Here is an 18,963-nt window from a genome sequence, read left to right as displayed (position 1 = left end):
GACATCAGTCGATGACAGTCTTCACAAGCCTTGAACCCAGGCATCCTACCGGCACCAGATGTCGACAGACAGGGATCAAAAATGATCAAAAAGAGTTAGTCAAAAAAGACTAAAAGGGGTAGCTCTCCCGGATCTGCGCTTACTGGCGCGGAAAAAAGAAGAACTGACGTCAGCGCGCGAGGGCGGCGTCTAAGTACTCCGACGACGTCATCCCGGCGCACGACGCCGACGACGGACGCGGAGCCGCAGACGACGCCTAGCGACGCGCAAGGGGTATTGCTGACGAAAAATCTTCCGGATCCAGTCTGACGCCTGGGGATATTCTAAGGTGAGGAATCTAACTAACGTGTTTCTTTCAGATTGTCCTGTTTTGTCCCTGTTGGGGCGGCTGCTTGGTGGTGCCTGGGGCTGCGGGCTTCTCCCTTGGGGGTTTTTCTCCCTGGTTGTTTGCCCTTCCTGGCTGGGTTGCTCCGTTGGGGCGCTTCGACTTCTCCGGGGCTCCCTTTACCTGGTGGTTCGGGGGGGTGGTTTTTCTTTCTGCCCCTCTGGGGGTTCCCTTGGGGCTTGCCTCTGGGTGCGGGGCCTCCTTCAGGCTTGCCTGGGGGGTGCTCGTTTGCAGTCCTTTCTTGATCGTCCCCTGCTTGTTTTGGGGTCTCGGCTCTGTCGGCTTGGTTGGGGGCATAGCTGGTTGTGTGCTCCTGCCTGCGTTTTCTTGTGGGCTCCCTTCTGCTTCAGTTGGGTGCCGTTTTTTTCTCGGTCTGGTGCCCCTGGCTTTGGTGGGGTTCCGGAAGGCCGGGTTCTCTGCTTTGGTATTCTCCACTTTGTTAGGAATGGGACGAGGACCGGAGGGACCTGGGGGTAATGTCCTATTACTTACCGGTAATCTTCATTACTCCTGGTCCCATGGTCCTCGTCCCATTCCTTACTTCCCTCCCTCCCTCCCTGGCGGCCGGCCTTCCGGTTGTTGGCTTGGTATTTTCAGGCAGCATGCTGGGTTGGTACCGTTTATGTACTCCCAGCGGGAGGGAGTGGGTTAGGTATCCCAGCATGCTCCTGTTCTTTTTTTCCGCGCGGAGATAGTAATTTCCACTTTGTTAGGAATGGGACGAGGACCACGGGACCAGGAGTAATGAAGATTACCGGTAAGTAATAGGACATTACCAACAATGAGATAGTGACTTATGCGATGATGGAATTGTAGGATGCAAGACAAACAACTCTCAATATGGGGAAAAAGATTAGCCCCTATATTACCTTTATTTAAAAAAAATGCAGTTACAGAGGCACTTGCCACAAACAGTCTACGCCCAATTCAGTAATCTCAGCACATTGATTGGCTGAGAGCATCCACTCGAGTTCATTAGGGCGGTCCTCATTAACTATTTTAAATCATGTACACAGTCTGCAAATGCCTTTTGCCATCATAGATGCGCTTTGCTAACGGGGGATAAACATGTATCTTCATTACCATATTTTCATCTTAAATCCTGCGGGGATGTCCTGCCTGCAGTTTACATTACGAGTGCCCTGCAGCTGCGTCCTTCCGCCCTAAAATATATCCCGTGAGACCTTCATTGACGTTTCTATTAACCCCCCACTGAAAAGAAAATTGATGGCGTCTTTCATTAACCCTTTCACTCTCACCACCTCGCTAAAATTGAATAGCAATTTATTATTGCAACTCCCTTGAGATCAGTGGTTTGTCGGGTCGGTTCTCCCAGAAAGAGACACCAATCGGCCCTTCCGTGACCTCTAAGACTCCTAGGAAAATGTTGTTTTGTTCATTTTATTTTAGGCATTGTGAGAGCAGACACCTAGCCTAAAAGAACAGATCTCTTTAAGTAGGAACGAAATACAGAACACACGACTGTTGAAATAGCTGTAATTATGCATTCAATAACCGTTTTACATAGCAAAATCAAAATAAATACATCTGATTGTCTAAAACCTGTAAAGTAGCAGAATCACCAGAATGTCACTTTTGCATGCATCTCTTTTCAAAGGGAATCTGCTTGCCTCTGCTGGCACCGTCTGCAGCAAGTGGATTGTTTATTCGATCACCCTTTTCAAGGGAAATCTGGTTGACACCTCAATCACTCACATCAGAAGTGTACAGCTTGCTCTCTTTAAGGAGAAACTAATGGAGTTGCTCAGGGGTTGCTCAAACCTGCACTGCCCCCTTCGGAAATACAGTGGACCTGTCCAATGATAAATAGATAAGCTTACCTTTGCCCTCTAGGAAAGCTAATAAGAGGCCTTCAAAAAATGTGTTTCCCTCTCAAGCATCAACTTTCGACATCCCTTCAGCTTGTGTGGTACATTTCTGGAAGACTAAGGGCCTTTCTTCCATTCCAGAGACTGATTTTTACATCTTTAGCATCCCCTGAACGTGCCTCTGAGCTCTGGTGATCTTTGCAACCGCCAAGAGGCTAAACACTTTGTAAACTTCACTAAATCCTTTTTAATTCTGTGCCCATTTAGTGGAGCTCTCTGTCACTCGGTCTCTCTCCATCCCCTCACAGTATCTCAGGGTGAGTTTCTCATATGTTCTTTGTGCCAGGCAGGCTACACATCCATGGGCAAGGCCTTGTCTTGTAGCTCACGCTGCAAGTCAGGAAACAGCATTGACGGCAATACATTAGCCAAGTCGCCTCTGCTGACGTCAGCACGCCTGCTGCTGACATCTCCATGCACCCCACCAGTTAAAAACAGCTGCAATGAATCCTGCTTTGTAAACCTTTCTTGAAACGGTTCCAGCTGCAAGAACTTGCACTATGCTTTACATCAATCTGTGACAATATTAATATTATTAGCGCTACAGTTATTTATTATTGATGTTTTATTAGTATCGTTAGCATTTAAAGTAGATTTTTACGCTAACAGGAGGAGCAGACACTGCGTTTTATGTTAAGATCTCAGGTAGTGTTGATGTTGTAAATCCAGATGACATTAACGTTCAGAAGTTTTATTGAGTTTGCAGCTTTGAGACATTAAAAAGGCATATATAGCATAAGGTATATGGACAAAATATTGAGTCCAAAGTATCGTGTGGACAAAAGACCCCGTCAAGAATATCCAGGACAAGAATATCGTGACGGTGAGTTTCTATGGGTATGCAAAGTTTTACTATATATAACTCCACATATATGTACCATGCCCATCTCTATATCTTCAAGGGACGTACATGTGGAGCCAAGAAGAGTAACCTATTCGTACTTACCATTTCGATATTTTGATCCGCTGTATTTTTGGCACCATATTCTGTACACAAGACATTTTTGTCCCCGATCTGCTGACAGTGATTCCCATCTATTCAGCTGTAAGTGTCTCAGAGGAGGAAGAGGGCTGTACACAGGTCACCCTCAAGGCCAGACCGAGCAGTGACTGGGGAAACATTTAGGGATGGACCAAAGGAGGTTGGTCATGCTGTGCCCTTTCCAAATTACCAGGCGGGCTGTGCTAGGATGGTTGATCCCGTGCCTCTACGGGCATGTCACGACTCATGGCCCCCAGGCTGCGCACATGCAATCTTTATGCACACTATTACTACAAACAACAGCGCCAAGCTTATGAATTGATGCCGGAGGCTGTGCACTTTGACACACTGGACAACCAAGAAGTACTTGCCCTGCGCGTGAAGCTCTACGCTAGTGAGCATAATCACATTGCCCTCCATGTAATGCTCTGTGTAATTTAAATACGGGGCTGCGTGGAACAGTGAATGTCACAGGTGCTTTGGAAACTTTATTTTTTTGTATATGACAAAGCCCTAAACAAAGCCTGAACCCTAGGCCAAACACCAATTCCAGCATTCAATCCAACTTCATTCCTACTAATAGCTCTAACTGGAATCCTAATCGTAATCCCTTCTAAATGACCCCATAACCCTGACAAGAGTTTAATTCAAATTTAGTTCACTACGAAATTGGGTTTTGACCGGACTACAATACGAGTTTGTGCAGGCGTCATTTCCAGAACCCCGCCCTCATTAGTGGGTGGTGCATGCAGCCAGGCGGACCACTGACGTATGCGCTCGTCACGCAGGTGCTTCCGCGTGCCACAGATCGCTCCACGGCGTTACTCTCCTCTCCGCTGGCGCGCGGTGGCATGCAGAAATATGGCGGGGCAGGCGGGTGGATGGATGGAGGGGCGGCAGGCTTCAGTGGAGATGTAAAAGGTACGCAGAGGGGGTGGGGGGGTCGCCCGTGGAATAGGGTGCTATTTGTGAGGAAACTACTCGGCAGCAGGCCTCTTCACTAAGGGAGACTAGGAGCTGCGCCTAGCAACAGGCTACTCAGCCTCGGTGCGCTGGGAGCTGCGCTCAGCAGTAGCGCTGTCCAGCAACAGGCCTCTCTTACTAAGGGGGTTTGAAGCTGCACTTGGCAACATCCGCCCAAGAACAGGTCTAGAATACATACAATTGGTAATCAAACGCAGGTCTACCACATATGCATGTTCTCTTCATTCAAAACAGGCGAATTATCTCATGCCCCCACTGAACGGTACAACACATGCGTAGAAGCCCATTAAAATAGGCCGACCTGTCCCCATGCACGCTGTAAAAGTGCTCTATGGACACCATTCAAAAGCAGTCTTTTCTGCACATACAATAACAGAGCTGTGCTTATAAACAGTCTACCTAAAAGTGCATTTGTTATGGCTGCTTTCAAATGTGCTCTTGGAGCTCTGTTCAAAACAGGCCTATGCACCCACCCATGCGGTCAATGAGCCATATTCAAAAACAGGTCTACCCACCCACCCATGCACTCAATGAACCATATTCAAAAACAGGCCTTCCCACCCATACGCTCAATGAGCCCTATTAAAAAATAAGCCTACCCACCCATGCATTCAATGAGCCATATTCAAACAGGCCAACCCACCCACCCATGAACTCAATGATCCATATTCAAAAGCCGGACTACCCACCCACCCATGCACTCAATGAGCCATATTAGAAAAGCCAGCCTACTACCCACCCACCCATGCACTCAATGAGCCACATTAAAAAACAGGCCTACCCATGCACTCAATGAGCCATATTCAAAAGGAGGCCTACCCCCCCCCCCGGGCACTCAATGAGCCATATTCAAAAATAGGCCTACCCACCCATGTGCTCAATGAGCCATATTCAAAAGCAGGCCTACCCACCCATGTACTCAATGAACCATATTCAAAAACAGGCCTGTCCACCCATGCACTAAATGAGCCATATTCATAAGCCAGCCTACCCACCCATCCATGCACTCAGTGATCCATATTCAAAAGCCAGCCTACCCACCCAACTATGCACTCAATGAGCCATATTCAAAAGCTGGCCTACTCACCCACCCATGCACTCAATGAGTCATATTCATAAGCAAGGCCTACCCACCCACCCATGCACTCAATGATCCATATTCAAAAGCCAGCCTACCCACCCAGCCATGCACTCAATGAGCCATATTCAAAAGCTGGCCTACTCACACACCCATGCACTCAATGAGTCATATTCAAAAACAGGCCTACCCACCGTGCACTCAGTGAGCAACAAACAAAATCAGACCTACCCACAGAAACACTTGCTCAACTCCATTCTAAAATGCACCTACCCACCCATGCACTTTCAAAGTGGCTCAACCCTTGCACGCACTGACTGCTGTTCATAAATATGCCTCTACACCCATGCACTCACTGAGTCTACCTGCAAATGTGCTCCAAGAGCTTAATTCAGAAACAGGCCTGTTCACTCACCGAGTGCCTTTCAAATACAAGCCTAGCCACTCAGGCACTCAACGATTACTAATTCAAATACCAACCTACCTGTCCTTGCACTTACTGACCGGTGTTCATAACCATGCCAACTTGCAGGTCCACAGACTGAGCACAGGTCGTTCACTTGTACCTGCCATGGGCTCACTAAGTGCTGTTCACAAGCATGCCTGCCCAGCCATGTACTCACTAAGTCTATCTGTAAATGTACTGTCAGTGCTCTATTAAACAATAGTCCTACTGACTCACATGCTCCCCGAGTGCCTTTCAAAAACACGCACCACCCATGTGCTCACCGAGTGCCAATTCAAAACTATGCCTACCCACCCAGGAGCTCACTGAGCCCTCGTTAGCAACAACGCTTTCTGAACGTGAGTCCCACCAAGCTTCATCGAGGACCAATATTCATAGGTGAGTGAACAAAAAATGTAGGTCATGCGGGAGGCATGAAACTGGCTCCAGGCAACGGGAAGGAGGGATTAACAGCTAAAAGTGCAAAATTGTGACACACTTCCAGAAATTAATCCAAAAATTTGATAGGAGGATGTGTGGGCATAGGCAAGGGCTTTGACTGAAGAACTGCAGTGTCTTGTAAACTCGGGCAGACTAGAAAGTTTAGCTCTTGTTAGCTCAGAGCTTACAATATCTTATATATCTTTAAGGAAACCACTACCAGGGTCCACAGGCTCCCCACCTACCTGGACTGGTCCTCAGACCAGTCTAGGCCCTTTCAGATCCAGCTCTCCACTGCACCAGCAACCATTGCTCCTGCCCGCAAACTCCTCTCTCCTCCTCATCTCTATTTCGTCTCCTTCACTTTTCTCTGTTTCTCTCACTCGCATCCTTGTTTCACCTCTTTGTGCTTTGACTTCATTGCTCCCTTTTTGCCCCTCAGCCCCTTTTTGTAGCTCCCACTGCCATTCACCTGTTTTCCCCCTTCATCTACCCCTGCTCCTTCCATGCTCTCCTGCGTATCTTCTCACCTCTTTTTCCCTCCTTTGGTAGCTCCGTCAACCACCTGCACCCCTCCCACCTCCCATTACCTATTTAATGGTGGCCGCAGCATGGGTGTGCTGCGAGCGCGCCATAGGCGCACCAAAGGCAAGCCTGCCTTCGCCTGTATATGCCTCGACCTCGCCCAGTGCCACAAACCCTGTCCTTTCACCCCTGCAACTACACCACTGCGTTTTCGACCCCGGGTAGCACAATGAACGCTGCTGTCGAACTGACTCTTGCTCCTCAGTAGGACCATTTACTTGCACCCACTGTCATTTCATCTGCTACAGCACGCACACCAGTCACCCACCTGGAAGCATCCAGACCACACCACAGACCATAACAGAACAAAAAACACCAGCCTACACGTCTTCACTGTGCAAACATGCCACCAAGCTCTGGGACCTTATAACCACCCTCGTACCTGATGTCCTCCTTCACACAGCGACCTGGCTATCATACACTTCCTCAACCAACACAACTGCCCCCCTACCACCACAGACAGCCGGCTGACAGAATGGAAGCAGCTCACCCCCCAGGATATCACATCCATCAGGAATGCAGTGGCCTCCACCAACCAGTGTCCACACCACATCCTCAACCTAAGTGGAGCCAGGATCAGCCCCAAACTCACCACCCCATTCAACACCTTGATAGCCATAGCCACCTACCCAGAGGATTCTAAGCATGCAGAGGTCAACGTCCTGCTAAAAAAATCATCAGTCAACCCCATTGAACTCAACAACCACTGACCCCTCTCCCTGCTCCAGTTTCTAGCCAAAGTATTAGAAAAAGCCATCAACATACAACGTACCACAATCTGGTACAGAACCATCTACTTGATACCTCTCAATCTGGATTCCGCAGCAACCACAGCACTGAAAGAGGCTTTATTGTGGCCACCAACGCCTTCTGAGCTCTCCTTGACCAAGGTGAAACAGTGGCACTGATCCTCCTAGACCTCTAGGCGGCATTCACCACTGTCTCCCACCACGTGCTCATCGCTAGACTGGACAGCATCATCATCTAGGGTGCCGCTCTCAGATGGCTGGCCTCCTTCGTCTTCAGAAGAACACAAAAAGTCTATCTCCAACAAATTACCTCTGAACTCAAATAAATCCTCTGTGGAGTACCTCAAGAATCCTCACTCAGTCCTACCCTCTTCAACACGTATATGACACCCCTGGCCAACATCATCAGAACCCGCGGACTCAACATCATATCCTTTTCTGACGATACACAACTCATCCTCTCCGAAGACACCACCAACACTAAAACTAACTTCCACAGCTGCAGGACCACCATGGCCAATTGCATGAGAGGACAACTGCCTGAAGCTTAATATAGGCAAGACAAAGTTACTGACCTTCAGCAACAAAAAATCCCCTTGAGAAGCATCCTGGTGGCCCACGGAACTCAGACCAACACCAACCTCAACCAACCTCGCTACAAATCTAGGCATCATCTTGGACAACATATTAACCATGACGTCCCAGGTGAACTCGGTGTCCTAATCCTGGTGCTTCATTCTATGCTACATGCAAAAAGAACAAATGATGGACAGAATGCAGAACAATGTTGTGCATTCACCCCAGTGCAGAGATCTGGGCCTAAATCCATAGTTTTTTTGCTCACCATGCCATTCCAGTTTGGACCCAGCCATATGCAAATCAGTCTTGACCCTGCACCCAATGGGAATAGTCCAGCCCGAACTGCCAGGCCAGGTCCTCCCTGGACTGGAAACAAGCATCCTAGAACCGGTTTTGGGGTTTCTCCCCTCTTCAGCCAGGATAGCTTGATTCCAGTGGCATGGAGAGCACGGGACCCACGTCTGGGCATACCCGTCCCACTCGGGGTGACAAATGCAAGAAGAACAATTGATGGACAGAATGCAGAACAATGTCGTACATTCACCCCAGTGCAGAGATCTGGGCCTAAATCCATCGTTTTTTTGCTCACCATGCCATTCCAGTTTGGACCCAGCCATATGCAAATCAGTCTTGACCCTGCGCCCAATGAGAATAGTCCAGCCCGAACTGCCAAGCCAGGTCCTCCCTGGACTGCAAACAAGCATCCTAGGACCGGTTTCGGGGTTTCACCCCTCTTCAGCCAGAATAGCTTGATTCCAGTGGCATGGAGAGCACGGGACCCACGTCTGGGCATACCCGTCTCACTCGGGTTGACAAATGCAAAAAGAACAATTGATGCACAGAATGCAGAACAATGTCGTACATTCACCCCAGTGCATCGTTTTTTTGCTCCTATGCTTGATTCACAAGATCTTCGATTGGTTAGCCCAGAGCTCAAGACAATCAATTGCTCAGACCCTCATCTCCAGCCAATTTGACCACTTCAATGCTCTCTACACATGGATCACAGTCCACCTCCTCCAAAATTTACAGAAGCATACGAAATGCCACGGCCAGACTCGTCTTTGACCTCCCACGATGAAACCACCTCACCCCCTACCTCAGAAAACTCCACTGTCTCCCAGTACAGAAGAGATGCCAGTTCAAACTACTGACCCATGCATGCAAGGCCCTACACAACTGCGGACCTGCCTACATAAACCTCCACCTGAATTTTCACCAGACACTTCCACTCTGCATCCCTCTCACTAACCGACCCCCTTGCATCTGACGAAGCAGGAGCTGAGGACACCCCTTCTCCTACCAAGCAGCGAAGACATGGAATGAACTACCCCAACATCTCTGGACCTCTCTATTTATTTCAGAGTTCCTAAAGTCATTAAAGACCTGGCTCTTCAGCTGAACCACTGGACCCTGCAAGCACCTGGATACCTTCACGGATGAAAAGTTGCTTTATACAAATTGACTTATTATTTGATTGACTAGACCCGGAGGTGGAGCAATCAAAGAATCTATCTACTGGGGCCCCAGCAGATGGAAAAAGCTGGGTGGCATGTGGTCAATTGTATTCACACTGTGTGAGTCAGAACTTACACAACTGTGGGGTGTGCACAGATCCCCTGCATGTTCATATTTTATCTAAGCTATATTTGCAAGGTTTATGATTTTTAATCATACATATATTTCTGCTCTGAATGTTTCCCACACATTCCAACGCACCTGTTGGCTAGGAATGAACAAAATATTATTTTCTGAGGTGAGTAATTCATCTATCTCGCAGCACCATAGCCACTTGGTTGGCAGTGGCAGCACAAATTTGATTCTTTTGCAGGGTAAGACCAAGACTGCAAAGTTCCCCAGAACAGTGCCTACTGACCATTACTCCATAAATCACAGAAGACAGATTTTCTTCAACAGTAAAAGAAGCATGGTAGAATTTTGCAGTCACAAAAACCTCCAAGAGTTTTATTTTGGGGAGCCCAACACCCACCTCCTCCTCAAGTATGTGTGAATTTTGAGGCAAATAGACCATGTTTGCTGCCATAACTACATGCCTTTGCGACCGTCTTCAATTCTGGAAGACCTAGGTGAAGGGGTGGCCGTCAGCCCATGGGCTGTATCTTGCATATGACTTGTTTCATGCAGATATAGTGACTCACCACTGGGAATTCGGAAATCGTAACTTCTACATAAGGGTGTCCTCATAATGATAAAAGATACCCTACACCTCCTCCATAAAGAAATCTGGGTGCAACCATCAGGGATGTCCCTGGCTCTGGAAGGAGATGGAATGCAAAAATCAAGTGCACTTGAACGTAATGAAAACATGTTGCAGATTGGAGCTTGAACTCAGTGGCGGCGATACATATGGACAGTGGTGGGTGGGTGGAGGGACAGCCGCGGTCCGTGCAGGTAACTGCGGTGGGGCCGCGTAAGGGGGGATTTCGAGGGAAGATGCAGAGGGAAAATTAAACAATTAATTTTCGCTCTGCGTCGTCCCTTGAAATCCTCCCTAACCCAGCCCCACTGCTGTTACCTGCACGGACTGCACTGTGGAGGGAGTGGACCTGGGGTGGGGGGAGGAAGCATACCGGGGGATGCACGGGGGAGCACGGAGGGGGAAGAAAAAATAAATAAAAAACTTACCTCCTGCTGCTTCTGCCGTCTCTGAGCTTCTCTGATTCCTGCATGAGAGCAGCCCAGGGATTGGCCGGGGCGGGCTGCATTGACCCTCTGCTCAGTTAAGGGAGGCTGTGCTGTTTCTCCAACCTGGCTGTACAATACAGCCAGGTTGGAGAAACCTAACTGGGCATGTCTGTTTAGCTGGCCGAAGACAGTCGGCCAAACAGACATGCACAGTTATTAGTGCACATCACTCCGCCCCCTCTCATTGTCTGGCCCACCCAACCCATCACCACACACGCTGGCTCCGCCATCAGCCAAAAAATTAAACAATATTGTTTTATTTTTCAGCTGCTGGCTGAGGCAGTGGGGCGGCGCTACTCCGCCATTGTGGCGGAGTCGCCCCTGCTTGGACTAAAGGTAACCACTGAGAGATATGACTTGTCAGGTCACAGTGCTGTACAGTGTTCGAACAGTGTCTTGCAATGTGATGTGGCTAATTCTCTTGGTACTGCACCAGATGGGTTACGTACAGATGCAGCCAAGTAATGAAATCATAGTAATAGAGCGCTTAAGTAACGAAGAGTGGCTTATCACCTCAGCAGAGAGCAAGTTTCAGAGACACAATAACCTTCAAACAGTGATAATAGCAAGATCTGGTCAGAGGTTATAGGTACCTGTGCAGCGCATTGACTGACCAGTTTCCCAGTATGTGCTTCAACCTACTGAAGACTTTGACTCATCACCTGCCTTCCTACCGCTAGGATATGTGCAATGCTTTACCTTCTACCAATCGCTGAACCTCAATTGCTTTAATATTTCCACTGTGTATTCCCTTTTTCCCCATCCATGAACCGCTGGTGCATCATTTTTTCTATTATGCTGCAGACTAGGCGGACAAGTCTCAGTTCTCATTCGCCCTGAATCTACACACTGACTGGATTACCTAGGATCACACCTTCTCCCCGCCGCACTTGCTACTCCCAAACAGAACTGACTCACCATCCTCACGGGACTTTTGGATGAAGGCCTCCACTCCGCTCTCCCCGTAGCTGCCCTCGGAGGCTAGCGTGGATACATAATTCCATTTCAGCGCCTTTACAATGTCCACCATCGTTTGTGCCTGGTAGGTGTCCGAGGGCACCACGCGCGAGAAGAAGTCGTAGCGACTGTTGTCACTCAGGTCAGGGGCGGTCGAGGCATAGCTGATCTGAGGAATCTGTGGGCAGAATAGAAGTAGGTTATTGTCCCTGGCATACAAAGCAAAATATCCACTCAGAGAAACAGCAACAAGTATCGTGAACAATGTTTCAACACTCTGTCCCGCCCATTTTCTGTGAACATTTATATAAGCTTTATTATTGATACTGAGCAACACACACTTCTGCTTCCAGGTGGCACTGAGCTGGGCACAGATTGGGGGTCTAGCTTCCTCACACTGAAATTGCCGGCCACCAGAACACCAAACACAAAGAATGGCAGTGGAATTGAAAACTGGAGATATATGCTCATGTGCTAAACATGAAAACGTTTCTGGTTAACTCACAGTTCACCTGTTCCAAACCTTTTGTGCCTCTATATTGTATGGATTTAGGGGGGAGACAAGGAAACCCCCACCGTGCAACTTCAAGGCCGAATGTAAACACCAAAAGTGGATTACGTCGCAGTATTGTATTCTTTTCATTTAAACCTTTTTTTAAAAATGATTTTACAGAGGTTATTACTTATTATGTGCTCATTAGGTGAAACCACCCATCCTTTTGAGGTCTAGTTTGACTGTGTCACTTTCGCCAGACATTATATTATCAACAGAAATAGAGTTTTCAGCGTATTTAGGAAGCCTAGGCTCCAACCACGTGCTGGTTCCCTGATTATAGGATTTCAGGATTTGGTTGGGTGGGTGGAAGTTGCATACTTACACTGAAAAGAGCGCAGCACTGCCCTTTTTGGCTTCTGGCTAATGTTATACTCGATAAAGCACTACTGGGTTGGTGGCAAGCCAAAACTACCTATAGGCTCATGGACATCATTTGGTGTTTGCAAGGGGTAACAGCTGCAATCCCTAGTTTTCTCCTTGCAGTCTCTGGCACTACCTTTGTAACCCCTGGCCTCAGTGGTGGTAACTGACATATTTACTTTCTGCCTATTGTGTACACTGGCATGTAGGGCAGCAACAAAGGACCCCCACTTCTGGCTGTCTTAAGCAAGTTTCTGTAGGGTGCCCCAGCTGATTCAGGGTCTTCATTTCTGTTTCCAAAGTTTGCCTCCAGGTGTTCTTTGTCCCGCTTCTCTTTTGTTTGCCTTCTGGGATCCCATGGGAAGCTGTTCTTGTGATGAAGTCTAGTTCTCTTCAGATGGTGTGTCTTATCCATCTCCATCTTTTTCACATAATACTGGTGTCCATGCTCTCTTGTCTGCATCTGGTGAGCACTTCCTGGTTGGAGATGGTTCTCGGCCCAAAAATGTGCATGATTCTTTCCAGATTACTAGCGTAGAGGCTTACATTTTGGTGATGTCGCTTTTCATCATCTGTGAGCACTCTGACCCATACAAGAGTGTGAATAGAACACAGCTCTGGTAAAGCATCAGTTTGGAGTTGGTGCTGTACTGAGATGACGTCCACACATTGTTCAGCATCCTGAAGACATTCCTGGCCTTGTTCAGTCTGCTCTCGATGTCACTACCTGCCCCTCCATCATTTCTGATAGTACGCCTAGGTATACAAACTCTTCAGCCATGGCCAAGTTCTCTCCATTCAATTTGAGTGGTGAGGGGTTTGGGATGTTGAGTGGCATGATTTCTAATTTCTTTGTGTTGATCTTCAGGCCCATTTCCTATTCATAGATTTTTAGGTGAGACATCTGTTCCTGGTGTGTGAGAGAGAGAGCTAGACTAGGTCATCTGCATAGTCAAAGTCCTCCAGTGTAGATAATAAGGTCCATCTGAAACCTCTGGCTTGGTCTTCAGTTGTGCTTCCAGTCGATGACTAGGATGAAGAGCAATGCTGACATCATACATTCCTGTCTTACACCATCTTTGACTTCAAAACTATCCTCACTATCTCGAACCTTGAAGGGCAAATTATCATTAAAAAAAATTAGCATGGAAGCTCTTGATGCAGAGAACTATCTGCTGTGGTATGCCATAGGCTTTAGGCTCTCAGTGGATAGGCTCTCAGTGGATACTGTCAAAGGCTGTCTCACAATCAATGAAGATGATGTATAGTTGTCTCTGCCACACCATGCATTGTTCTATGATGTTGCATAGAGTAGCCAGTGGTGGTAAAGCCAATGTAAGCTGAGAACAGTGGGTAAACAGAGCAATGTTGTGCACTGTTTAATTTCTGCTGCTGTAGCTGAGAAGTGAAGCATTAAACACTAAGGGGCTGATTACGATATAGGGCGGATCCGCCCTACATTTCCCTCCGTCCGCCACCCATTTCCCCCTGCCATATTAGTATGGCGGGGGGGATCCCGGCAGACGGAAGGACCGTCTGCCGGTTTTCCGCCAGTCGACCAGGCGGAAAAGGGGCTAGATATGGTAGCGGTGTCTGCTAGACACCGCCATGCATATTAGCATGGGTGCGGGAAGCAGCGGCATGCGGATTTTGCTGTCGGAAGCCTGTTGCGGGCCCCCAGGGTATAGGGGGTGCACATGGGGGTACCTATGGTACCCCCCAACTTTGTCATAGACAAGGTGGCAGGCACCGCGCGGTGCCTGTTACCTTGTGCATGACAATGCACGCAGTGCATTCCCAGCCTTGTGGCGGGCGGTGCTTTGAGCACCGCCCGCCACAATGCTGGGAATAGAGGATGCCACGGTGGCGGTGGCATCCTAATTGCAGGTGCGGGACCGCCGCACCACTGGCGGGCAGTCCCAGCACTGCTAGGGTGGCGGGCAGACAAAAGTCCGCCCGCCATCCTAATTGGCCCCTAAGTCTGCAAAACACATACATGCAGCAGTGCAATGTATTGTCTCCTGAATAAAAATAAAATTTAAAAAAATGAGAAAAAAACAACTTTTTAAACAAGGTGTTGCCAACCTTCATTATTGTGACCACATGATAAATGATGTCTTTCAATAAAAATCTCAACAAGTGAGTGATAGACATTGCCTTACAAGTGAAGATAATCAAATATATTAACAATGATAAAAAAATAAATTATGCCAGTAACATAGTTCACATTCAATATATGATCTACATGAAGAAATACAGGTGGACACAAAACCATTTTTGTTTTTTACATTTTTTATTTTGCATCTTTCTGTATTTTACTAATGTTAGCGGCGTCACTCCATTCCTGGTTTTCGTTTCCACCGCAGCAACTGCGGAACAGAGCAGAGGACGCGAGGACGCTGTGATCCGGCTACGGCCCTGTTCTCTGCTGACATACCGCCGGCTCTAAGTGTCTCTGCGTTTGTCCGGCAGTGGGGGCTCCGGCTCCCGCAGTATCACAGTGGTGTTGCAGTGATATTACCGGCAACTGGCAACCGGCAACTGGCAGTAGAACCCGGTCAAGTTGGGAGCTGAAACTCGAGGAGCTTGTGGAGCTCGTGGAGCCTTTGCCGCAGTTGCCTTTGCCGCGGTTGCCGACTACCACTGTTCGCCCGCTTGCAGTCTCAAGCCTCAAGTAAGCTGGAGAAAGCAGTAAGTGGGCCGCGACAAGCTATTTCTTGCTGACTCCCTGCTAACTTTTAGACCCTGAGGAGTAGCGAGACAACGATTATTTTGCGGTGTAAGGGGGTGTACCTTGTGAGTTACTGCCTCCGCTGCTTCTGTGACTATCCCACGGCTGATGCTGCTGTCTTGCCACTCTGTCTTGCCACACTGACTTACACTGACTTATACTGCCACCTTGACTCACAGAGCTAACGGCAGAGGAAGGACACGAGTCAAGAGCGGGCCCGGCATCTTAGGTGGGGCAGGCAGTGAGGCCTTTTGCTGCTTAATTCCTGGGTTCTTCCTGTTGGTTACCTTCTTGCTCGGGTCTGCTGCAGGTTTGCTACGGGACTGCTGACACCAGAATCCTTCGCTCCTTGTGCTTCTTGCTCCTTTAGCGCATAGCAACCCATGCAACCACAAGAGCTATAAGTAGGACCAAGGGGGGCCAGGCTATTGAAATATTGGGGTCACACTTACTCACCTACCGCTGTGAGGAGAACAGCCACCGCTAGTTTGCTCAGCCTTGCCCAGCACCTAGCCACAGGGGGACCACAACTACAACTCCCCAACTCTGCCTCGGATGATACGGCTCGCAACACTGGAACGAGTTGTGTGGCTGGCAGAAACTCCAGACTCCGTCAAGGCGTCCTGTGTCCTGTGGAGTGCTGAGCTTATGCTCGTTACGTTTGTGAGGAGGCTAGCGGGGGGCTCGAGGTGAGGTGATTGTTGACACGGAGGCTGAGTGGAGAACACTGGGGGCACGCTGCACGAAAGACAAAATAGGCGCATTATTTAATTAAGGACTCGAAGTCCCAGGAATTCTTTTTGTTGTACATACTTCCCCCCGGGATAGAGCAACGCCTTCCCTATTGATGCTACTTATTCCACCACTATGCGCGCGGGGGAAGGGCGGGCCGTCTGTGGCCATCCAGGGCTGGAGAAGCCGGGCTGGGCCATTCCTCTTTCGCCTGTGGCTCCAGAACTGTACTACATCTGCCATCTGCCACAGTAAGTACTGTGGGGGATATCACTAATATGTCTGCTCGGGGAACAAGGAGCAATACAATGGCCAGTAGAGGGTTGGTTACTGGCACTTTAGACAATTTTATCATTAGAGCAAACTCAGTGATTGACCAGGGTATTATCCTTATGGAGCGCAGAGTGTCTCAGGACCTAGCAATGGCTAAACGATCTTCCTTGGGCCACCTTGCCAATGCTCGGACGCCTGTGCACGACAATCATACCAATACCACCTGCGTCCCAGCCCTGGTACATGCTCCTCAGGACGATGGCCACATCTCTCCAACTATAGGCTCCCCAATTCCAGAGGCAACTGTGGCAACTGTGGTACCAGAGGTTTCATCTTTGCATACCTCGCACGTGAATTCACCGGCAAATCCAACGAGGGGGAATCAAAGAGCGGCAAAATGCAAGAGGAAGCAGGTTGCCTCCAAAGTGATTTGCCACAGGAAGACCAGAACAGCGAAGGCCCGGACTGGCAGTCTTACATCCTTAAAACCCAAGGGAGGTCCTACCTTGAACGTCTTGATTGGCTCGGTCACTGACTTATCCCTGTCACCTCCAGCTTCAAAAGGACCCATGACTCCGGAGCATGTTCAGTGCATGGGGGAGGCTAAGGGGGAGGACGATATCCTCTTAGAGAGACTGGGGTCCTTACTAAAGATAGCGCTTGATCCGTTAGTCCAGAGACTAGCTCGCATGGAATCTCAGCTCTCCCAGCTACAACAGGCTATGGCTGGGAATGGGGTAAAAAGAAAGGAAAAAATGCAGTCAGCGGATACAGCCCAAACCAGTTCTGTGTCCATTGGGGTCGCGAGTCTTGCTCATTCTCCTACCGCCGGGCCTCCTATAACAGCTGCAAACATGACAGCTGTGGTCGCAGGAGTTGGTGCTGCGGCAGTACCGGCAGTCAATTTGAGTACATCCACCTCAGATGCGATAGCACCAGAGGAGGGAGAGTCTCTACCTAATTTTACATCCCAGGTTGTGAAAAGAATTGATTTACCGCCTGAAACCAGTCCGTATGTGGTGGTATTGACAGGTATTCCTGAAATTAGCAACTCAGGTCAGGAATCATTCATGTCCTTAAAAAATAAAGTGACCCAGTGGCTCAATCATAATAGGCCCCTACCGTACAATGTTAAAAGTGAAGTACTGATGGTACGTAGGATAGCTTGGGTGGGACGCAGTAGAAAAACTATCCCAGGCGATTGTGTTCTGGTTAACTTTAGGGACCCCCGCACAGTAGAACACATTTGCAATTGGATTGACGACAGTGTAGGCTCAAGGATCAAACCCTATCCCCTGTCCTTCTTTTACCCTCGACCTGTAACGCCAGTTTGCGCATCGGATTGGTCACTGGTGATGCAAAGGCAGGGTCAAAGGGTGAACAGGGGCGGACACAGAGACCTAATCACCCAAAATTACCCTGTGACCCACAATAGGTTTAGTTCCCTTAAAATGGTGGACTGACTTCATGCAGATAGGGAACTGAGGGTGGGCAATTCCCAGACTATGGACCCTAAAAAGACCACTGAAAGTGTAGAGGAATTTGAGGGTGGTCCACAAAGTGCGTTTCCAATTATCCAGACCTGGGTACCTAAAACGGTAGAGGGGCCTGTGACTCAAGAAAGTGTGGTGCTACAGCACCAAGCTCAACCTGATTGTGGGGCACAAAGCATAGGTGAGACACTAGGAAGTGCTGCAGTAACCAAAGCAGCCACGGCACTGACATCAATTAAAATACTGTCCTGGAACGTGGCGGGTATAACAAACAAGCTACATTGCACAGAGTGGGGTGCCCTGGTAGACCAGATGGATTTATGCTTGTTCCAGGAGACATGGGCCAGGGAGGAACACTCAAGAGTGGGATTCACCACTTATCATGTACCTGCAAGGTGGGGAGGGAAAGGAAGACCTTCTGGGGGACTGGCCATATGGGTTGCTCTTCACTTGGGTTGCGTGGTGGAAAATATGATAGATGAGAGGGTATTCTTGCCTGTACGAAAATATTGCCATGTGTATATAAATGAATTTTAAATGTTATTTGCCTTCCCTTTCCCCCTTCTTCCCTTTTGTGTTTTATTCTGTACTCTTTTATGGCCAAATTGGCCGAAATAAAGAATTTTTGATTGATTGATTGATTGATTGACTAATACAATGTATCCCTGGGATCCACACTAGGGAAACCATTACATCATGACAGCATGAGGTATAAATAATTTGGGTTCCTATTGGCATTTTAAGTTTGTTATGGCACTATATTTTCCTCTTTCCAACAAAACATAATTTTTATGCAATAAAAAAAAGAGTCATGTGTAATGCTGCTACCATGTGGGCACCCTATTTAGAGTAGGTGATTTATAAAAAGGACATTTATCTGCTTTAGTAGCACGTTACTATATAATTGTGTACTTAAAAGGCTCTTAACTTCAGAAATGCTTCAATCAATTACTTACCGGTAATTGCATTACTCCGAGTATGTTTTCACCCCAATTACTTAACCCTCCCCCCCTTCTGCCCTGTTGGGACCAGGCCAAC

General features: G+C 48.3%; 1 protein-coding gene across 1 annotated transcript in view; it reads right to left on the bottom strand.

Annotated features, from left to right (window-relative positions):
- The window catches only part of LOC146871592 (metabotropic glutamate receptor 4-like), a 2,887,050-nt gene that overhangs the window by 2,627,800 nt on the left and 240,287 nt on the right, over positions 1–18,963 (bottom strand). Inside the window, exon 4 of the mRNA XM_085647231.1 lies at positions 11,742–11,958. Coding sequence (XP_085503357.1) covers positions 11,742–11,958 — 217 coding nt within the window. The remainder of the gene's footprint in view (positions 1–11,741; positions 11,959–18,963) is intronic.

Source organism: Triturus cristatus, chromosome 1_1, assembly GCF_964204655.1.
Source record: "Triturus cristatus chromosome 1_1, aTriCri1.1, whole genome shotgun sequence".
NCBI lineage: Eukaryota > Metazoa > Chordata > Amphibia > Caudata > Salamandridae > Triturus > Triturus cristatus.
This window is presented reverse-complemented; position numbering and strand designations above follow the sequence as displayed.